We start from the raw sequence: 7,936 nt of genomic DNA, 5'->3' as shown, positions 1-7,936 counted from the left end.
GCGCCACGTCGCGGAAGGAACGGGGTAGGGGGAGCGCCATCTTTACAAGGGGCAGCGAGCCGGCCGCCCCCCAGCCCGTCCGGACCCCTCGGCCGGGCCACGGCAGTCCCGGCCGCGGATGTAACCGTCGGGCACCACCCCACGTCTCCGTGTCGCTCGGTCTGTCGGCACAAGGACGTGGCCCTACAGCCCCCACCGCCTAACCTGGGGCGCTGGGACACCCCCCCGGACCTCCGCAGCCCCCGCCCGGTGCCAGCGGAGCCCCCGGGCTGCTCGCAGCAGCCTCCTCGGCCCGTGGCAGCGGTACTGGTATGTGTTACTGGACGGCAGCGCTGAGCCCCTCAGCTCCTCAAGAACAGCACCGGGGTTTCAGGCTGCCCGAACCTGAACTGCCCTCGGGAAGACCCGGGGCTGCCGTGCAGGCTCCCACTGCTGCCTCCATTTAGGCAGCACAGCGACAGGAGGTTCACACCAGCTGTTTGAGACGTGTGCCGTGTTTATCCACAATGGCACAAGGCAAGTGGCTTATTGCTCATAACCAATTATTCTTCCAAAGAAACAGAACCACTCCTTCCCCCCACCCCTCCCCACCAAACAGACTCTGCTTCAGAGCCCCAACCAAGACAGAATTACCTCGTACATGTCTTCTTTCAAGCCCATTTTTTATCCTGATAATGGCCCCACTCACTACTTCCTCATGAGATTTTACACAACCAGTGACAAGGCTTTTGTCAATAATTGTTAACGAACAAGTTACCAAGTGCCAAATGCTATCACCAGTTGCACGTGTTGAATCCTGGGATCCTGGCATCCATGGGTCTCAGGGAGATGGCTGGCTACAGCTGATAGCCACAGGAAACTGGGGAAAACAGCTGTGGAGGATCACTTGCTCTCTATGAACTGATCCTGACACGTTTTGGCATAAGGTGTACACAGGTGACCCCAGTGTGTCAGGCTAGTCACTGTAGCCAAAGGAGGCAGTGGTCTTGTTCTAGTCTCTCATGCAAAGAATCCCAGGAGAGAGCGAGGGACACGTGAGTGTCCTCCTGCTCCCAGCAGAGTGTGACCAGCCCTGCCCCACTATCCTGAAATCCCTGCAGACAGCAGGAGGGCAGGTCTCACCTCAGGCACAGGGTAGTGCTTGCCTGTAGCAGTTTGCACCTGCCTGCAGATGGTGTATCCAATATGACTCCCGGTCATGGTTCGCAATGAAGAAAGCATGGATGTCATGTGCTGTCACAGAGACCAGCAACTCCCACTGTAAATCCTGGCGACATGGAGCATCCAGCTCTGCCACCCACCTCTCTGCTTTGCCCAATAAGCCCTGTTTTAGGCTAGATCCCAGTCTCCAGGGAGAGCTTGTCATGCTGTCTAGGGTGACTCTGCCTTCCCCAAGACACATCTGATGACTCAGAAGCACCTGCCTTGTCCTACATCAATGCTTCACTGCTCTGAGGATACTCCATGCAAGAACTGTAACAGACCAAGAGAGCTGAGACGTGTCCAAGCAGGGCCCAGTTTGGTCCAGGGCAGCTACTCTCAGTCCTGCCAGTCCCTGCACTATTTGCCAGGAGCCCCGGCCTGGATGGAGACATGTTTTCCATCACCAAATCCATAACAATTGATCTGCAAGTTTAATGTAACCAATACAGACTTCTGGGGGGCAAAACCAGGTTCTGAGACAGGAAACTGCAGGGAAACAATGTCAAGCTCACAGGTATCACTTCCCCAAGTCACACAGCTCTGTGGTGGACGAGGAAATGGGCAAGCTCTGTTAACACCATCAGTCAATTCACCTTGAAAAAAGTCCTTTCCTAGACAAAAAGACCTCACCAGAACATCTCCACTTAATGTGGGGAAGCCCAGCCAGGGCCCTGCCAGATGTCAAAACACTCTGTCAAATTCAGTCTGGTTGGTGGCAGCTGGGTTCCTGCCTTGATTTGCCGGCTGCTGGGGCATGTGCCCACCCCTCCTGCGTGGTGGGGCCAGGTACTCAAACATGGACTGGTTGTGGGTGGACAGCATGTTCTTGAGGTCTGAGGGCATGGGGTCTGACCAGAAGAAGTCGTGGTTCAGGGCGTCGTCGCTGTCGATACGCTGGGTGGGATCCAGCACCAGCAGCTTGTCGATGAGGTCGAGTGCATAGGGGTCTTTGACATAGGCCTTGAGGCGATCCTTCACCTTCCGCTTCTGCCCCTTGGGGAGATCCAGCTTCTCATACAGCTCGTACTTATCCACGTTCGGCCAAACCTGGCAAGGGGCAGTAAAAGGGGTTGGCAAGAAATAGTTATGGAAGGGACAAGCCATTTTAGATTCAAACACCCTCAGGCAAACCAAAATAACAATTCTATTTTATAACCTCCAAGCTGGCAGACTTTGTTCTCACAGCAACAAAGAGGCACTAAAGGCTGCACTAATGCCTGGAGACATGTGGACAAGTTAGGACAGTCCTCCTGGTGTGAAAATTATGCTCAAGGATTTCTGGTTTCCCCATGAAAGAGCTACTAGAGAGTACGGTTCAGGCCAGCTACCACATCCAGAAAGATAAAGTGACAAAACTGATTGCTAAATAATCACCTGGATGTGGTACCTTTTATCCTTGGAGAGCAAAGCCTGCTGCAATCACCAGCACTTATCTCGATCTGGGAGATACCACAGCAGGTAGCTACATGCCAAAGAAAGCGCCTTCAGTGTATTTACATAATGACTGCAACAGCAGGATGAGGACTCTGCAGCTGCCAGCACAACATCCTGCAGATCCCAGTCCGGGCTGAGATCTCTCAGCTTGCTCCCCACAAGAGGGCAGGACGAGCTGCTGATAAAGGAGGAGCTGAGAAGGGGCCGGGTGAGGGGCAGAGCTGATCTGATGCCGCAAATCACAAGACAGAATTCAAGAGGTTTTTCAAGGTGACCAGTGCAAAACACCTCAGAATAAAAACCTCCACCCTTCTTTGAGCAGAAATTGAGGGTGTTTGTCTGAGAGACAACCCCAAAACACAGGCTAGAAGATTCTCCAGCCTCGCTGGCAGCAGCAGGTACACCCCACTGCTGGGAGCATACAGCAGCCAGCACACAGGGCAGGGAAGAGGCTGGAGTGCCTAGTCGCAGAATCTCCCCACACTCCTGCTCTCCACAGCTCATTCCCACTCTGGCCCGCACCTCTGGTGTGATGGATCCACAGAGCTGGCTGATGAGGGTGAGCTGATGCTGCTCCGTGTTCCCCTGCATGATGGGGCTGCGGGTCCACATTTCTGCCATGATGCAGCCTGCACCCCAGAGATCAATGGGGGGGCCATAGTCACGCTCCCCTAAACGGAGATGCCGAGTTAGTCTCCCAGAGGGCCGAGAAGGGCCAAGAAGCCGGCAGAGCCCACCTAGGCCTCCTCCTACCTAGGAGCAGCTCTGGGGGCCGATACCACAGGGTCACCACACGGTTGGTGTAGCGGTTTGGCTGACTGTTCTTAGCCAGGCTGAAAGCTCGAGCCAGCCCAAAGTCTGCCAGCTTCAGGACTCCATCCCGAGTGATCAGGACATTCGCTGCTTTCATGTCTCGGTGCAAGATCTGTACAAGGACAGACATCGAAGAGTTAAGTAAATAAAGTGCCCTCCTTGGGTGCCTGGGGCCAGCACAATGCTCAGGCTGCAGAGGTGAGAAACAAGGATTTCCCTCCAGCCTGTGCTAAGACACCTGCTCCTTGGAAAGCCACCCTCTGAGCACAGCAGGAGTCTGTCCCATTACCTTGTTCCTGTGGATGTAGTAAAGTCCATTCAGAAGCATCTGCATAACTTTTTTGATCTCTGACAGTGTGAACTTGACATGGGCGTTGCTGAGAAGGCCAGCCAGGTCATGCTCACAGAAGTCAAACACAAGGTAGATGCTGCCCTTGCACCGGTTGTACGGAGAAGCTGCAGGAGAGGCACAGAGGGACTGTCAGTGAGGGACCCTTCACCAGGTGACAGCGCCTCTTACCTCCCACCACCCTGCAGCTCAAACAACACCCCCCTACACAGAATCTCAGGGCACAGGAACACAGAGAACCAGAGAGCCTGCAGGCCTCGAGGTCCTTTTTAAAGAAGAACTGAGCAAAACTAGCAACACAAGAACAGGAGGTGAGGATTGGTGCAGTGAATGTCATCAGACAGGTAAGGAAATTGCATGGCAACCTTTGAAAGCTTCACTCTGTGCTGCTCTGGGCACATAACGACTGTGGGGTTTCGTCCCTGCAAGCTGTGGCTGCCAGTCAAGCACCAGAGATAGAGGAGGCACCCACAGCCCTGAGAAAAATGCAGAAACACGGAAAATCTGTCTAATCTCACATTAAAAAGTGAGATTTCCTGCAACCTCAAACAGGATCTGCAAAAACAGACTGATCTCTATCAAAGAGATAAAAAACACCAACTCCAACTGCAATTTGAAGTCAAGGACAGCAGACTTTAAGTGAAGCAATCAATTTCAATCTTGTTCCTAGAGCACCCACATAAAATGTTTTTAAAAAGAAAGGCTGGTTTTCGTCATTTGTGATCAGCAAGACCTGCTGATCAGCATCTCCAACTGGAAAAGCTTAGCCCCCACAGAAGCACAGTGCTCTCCTCTCCAGCCAGGAGGGTGCCTGCTACACTGGATTTGCAGTTCTTCACACAGCTCCAGCCCCAAACACACCTTTCCACCATAAGAAGAGAAAAGCCTCATGCTTGAGAACAGTAAATTAAACATTTCTAGTTTACTGTGAACTGAGGTCAAGGTAGATTCGGATGAAAACCGGAATACAAACAAAACATTTAAAAAAAAGGGAAAAAATGACATGTCTACAAAAATATTTACTTTTGGTATGCCAGGCACCCAATCACTGCAGCTCTTTTAATCACACAGTGAATTAAAAATTAACTTGTCATTGGTGTTTTTACTCATACCTATTCAGACAGTAATCTACATACAACCGAGTGCTGGAGTAACTTGAATTTCCCACCCCTAAGCCAAACGTTTCTGCCAGTTCAGTGACTGGACTTTTTAAAAAACACCAGATACTAGTCAGTTTTGTTGTTATTCCACTGACATGACTGGCTAGGGAAGGGCAGGTTGTAACATCAACTGTCACTTTCCAAAGTACTTTTCCAGTACAAATCTATGTAAGAGAATGATATATAAACTCTAGAAAATGTTACACAGCAGTTTCACTGGAAGCAGAGCCAGGCCAGGTGTGCTGAGCCTTCGAAGCAGTGGGGGCACATGGCATCAGGTAGGAGTGAGGAGGTGGAAGAGCAGCTCAGAACTGCCTATGTGGAGCCCCAGCCCTCCCAGCACAAGCAGTTATGTCACCCACAGAAAGAGATGCTGAGTGAGCCTCAGCTGGAGCTGTGTCATCCGCTCAGAGCTGCCAGAAACCATCACAAGCCAATCAACAGAAGCAGCTACAGGCTGAGGAGCCTCTGCTCCAAAGTCTCTCCAGTGCTGGTTCATTTAAAGCCTCTCAGAAGGGAGTTTTCCAGCACAGGCAGCATTCACTGCTATGGTGCAGGCATATCCTGGCACGACAACAACAGCTTTTTCCAGCCAAGCTTCAGCAATGTCCTATTTTTGAAACCCTTTTCCAAGATAAGTGACCTGTCACCCCATGTAACAGGCAAGAACGGAGGCCTGTGCTCAACTAGACCACCCCAGTCCCAGCACAAGACACCAGCCTGCTCAGCAGGGCTCAGAAAAGCCATCATTAACACAAGGGAGACACTGAAAAGTACCTTTGGTTCTGCAGATTTCTATGAGGTTCACCACATTCTCATGTTTGAGCAGCTGGAGGATTTTAATCTCTCGCAAGGCTGTGATGGGAAACTGGAAAAGAGAAAGAGAGAATGGAGACTGGAGGTACAGGAGACCAGGCCATCTCTGCTTAGAGAACAGCAGAAGTGTGACCATGCAGCTTGGCAGGTCCTGCCCTCCTCTCCTCACCTACATTCACACCAGAACATGGTACAGCCCAGCTTGAGCTGCACAACAGCCTCTCTGGCTGCTGCCTTTGCTATTTAAGCTGTTAACTCTCTCCCCAACCCCTGAGCACGTGCTTCACACATCACCCAGTTCTTCCACAAACACAGCCAGCGTGGAGCCCTGTGCTGGGGTCCCTGAGGAAACAAAATACATGGGAAGTGTCACTTCCCAGCAGCCATCCCACGCAGCCCAGTCCCCTCGCTGCTGCCATTGTGCCTTTGCAGGTGACAACAGGCCCAATGCAGCCATTCCCTCCAAACTTACCCCTTCCTTTTCATTTTCCATCAACACCTTCTTCAGTGCTACTTTCTTGCCTGTCTGGCGATGCTTGGCTTTGAAAACTTCCCTGTAAAAAAAACAGAAAAAAATCCATGAGCAGCACAAGGACAATCGAGCCAAGTGCTCCTGACAAGGAAGAAGCCCACACTAAAGACACACTAAAGCACTGTACAGAGAACTCCGCACATTCCCCCACATAGCCACAGGCCAAAGGGCCTCAGGGCTCACTAAACCAACAGAGAGCCCAGAGCTCTTGCAGCCTTATAAAGATTTTCAGTAATGTAGCACATTTTGAGCAAAAAATTGCATATTTGGAGCCAAGTTACAGGTCCCCACCCTAACTGTTTTCAAGACTAACTCTGTTCTGCCAGAGCTGGGACAGAGCGGGATCTCAGTCAGGGGAAAAGAGGGTCCAGGAGCCAGACTGGTTCTCTGAAGCCAGAGGGATGACCGGGGAAAGGACACGTGTGCAAGGAGCACCCGCGGCTGGCGCCGGTGGGCCACGCGGCTGGGCCCCGGCTGCAGGCCTGAGGCCGGAGAAGGCCGGGACCGCGCGGGCCAGGAAGAGCCGGGGCCGGCGCGGTACTCACCCGAACGTGCCCTGCCCGATCTTGGCGAGCTTCTCGTACTTGGAGACCTCGTCGCAGAAGGGGCACTCGACCATGTCATACTGCTTGGCCATGGCGGCCGCGCCGTTGCCACAGCACCGCGTTCCGCCCGTTCCGCCACGTGACCCGGCCACGTGGTCACGTGACCCGCCACTCGCCGCGCGGGGCCTTATGGGCGTTGCAGTCCTTGGTGCCGCCGCCATGTTGTCCCACCTCGTGGCCCGGTTCCCGGTGCCGGTGGCCTTAAAGCGCGTTGCTGTTTGCCCCGTGTGTGCTTAAACACGTCAGGAATTAAACAAAACTTCTGCTCCTGCAGTTGCGGCTGTGACATAAGGAGGCCATGGCCAGGCAGGAAGACTCCAGGGTCTGGTTCATGGTACACTTGAGTTCTTCCCTCGGCCATGGCTGTGTTCAGGTGCCGGACAAAGAGCTCGATCTCAGGCTCTTCGGAACTGGTCCCCAAGGTGGAGAGAACCCAAAGACCGAACTGTGGCAGAGGTGGGTGCCAGCATCCTGGTCGTGAGAACTACCAGCTCCCTGGGAATGGGAACCACGGCCACCAGACCCCTATGGAGACACTCTTATGAAGCACTCTCAGTGTCCCCAACGCCAGGGAATGGCTGGTGGGGCGTGCTCCTGCTGGCAGTGATGCTATCCAGCTCTCACCTCACAGCAGCTGAGCATCAGATGTGCATGGCAGAATCCTGTTTGCAGGTCTGGAGCCTCATCCACGGAGCTGGCTACCTCGGCTGTCACACTTCTCTAGGGCTGGCACCTTCTTCCATGAGGCTGACACCCTCTTTTGGGGTTGGCACCTTCCTTTAGAGCTGGCACCCATAGGTTTTTGGCTGTCCACATCTGCCAGACATCCCCAAACTGGGGTGCAGAGGTGACTCTTGAGCAGCCAGGCAGGTGCAAGCAGCCATGGGGACAGCGTGAGGGCAGGCAGGGACAGCAACAGGGCGAGGAGCAGACAACAGTACTGGGGAGGAAATGCTGAGTGCGCAGTGAGTGACTGCTGGGGGGGCAGGAAGGGAGGAGCGGGGAGGGAAAGGCTTCACAGTTA

The 7,936-nt window shown here is 53.3% G+C and overlaps 1 protein-coding gene across 2 annotated transcripts; it reads right to left on the bottom strand.

Moving 5' to 3' along the window:
* Positions 1 to 1,615: 1,615 nt before the first annotated feature.
* On the bottom strand, positions 1,616 to 6,966 carry CDK9 (cyclin dependent kinase 9). Of its 2 annotated transcripts, XM_062505468.1 has the most exons (7): positions 6,853 to 6,966; positions 6,248 to 6,329; positions 5,737 to 5,827; positions 3,740 to 3,906; positions 3,391 to 3,562; positions 3,160 to 3,308; positions 1,616 to 2,250 (listed from the first exon to the last, which is right to left on the bottom strand). In XM_062505468.1, exons 1-7 carry the CDS (start codon positions 6,942 to 6,944, stop codon positions 1,885 to 1,887), a joined length of 1,119 nt encoding a protein of 372 aa, XP_062361452.1. In that variant the 5' UTR covers positions 6,945 to 6,966; the 3' UTR covers positions 1,616 to 1,884. The 2 variants fall into 2 exon arrangements, with proteins under 2 accessions (XP_062361452.1, XP_062361451.1); XM_062505467.1 differs by having other exon boundaries at positions 2,108 to 3,308.
* Between the last annotated feature and the right edge of the window lie 970 nt (positions 6,967 to 7,936).

Source organism: Cinclus cinclus, chromosome 19 (genome assembly GCF_963662255.1).
Source record: "Cinclus cinclus chromosome 19, bCinCin1.1, whole genome shotgun sequence".
NCBI lineage: Eukaryota > Metazoa > Chordata > Aves > Passeriformes > Cinclidae > Cinclus > Cinclus cinclus.
This window is presented reverse-complemented; position numbering and strand designations above follow the sequence as displayed.

Bases quoted from the DNA above. Each gene is read 5' to 3' on its own strand.
- CDK9 (XM_062505467.1), bottom strand. From the start codon at position 6,944: ATGGCCAAGCAGTATGACATGGTCGAGTGCCCCTTCTGCGACGAGGTC. The intron at 6,330-6,852 runs GTGAGTACCGCG...TTTTTTTTACAG, and splicing joins ATCGGGCAGGGCACGTTCGG to GGAAGTTTTCAAAGCCAAGC. The intron at 5,828-6,247 runs GTAAGTTTGGAG...TCTCTTTTCCAG, and splicing joins TGGAAAATGAAAAGGAAGGG to TTTCCCATCACAGCCTTGCG.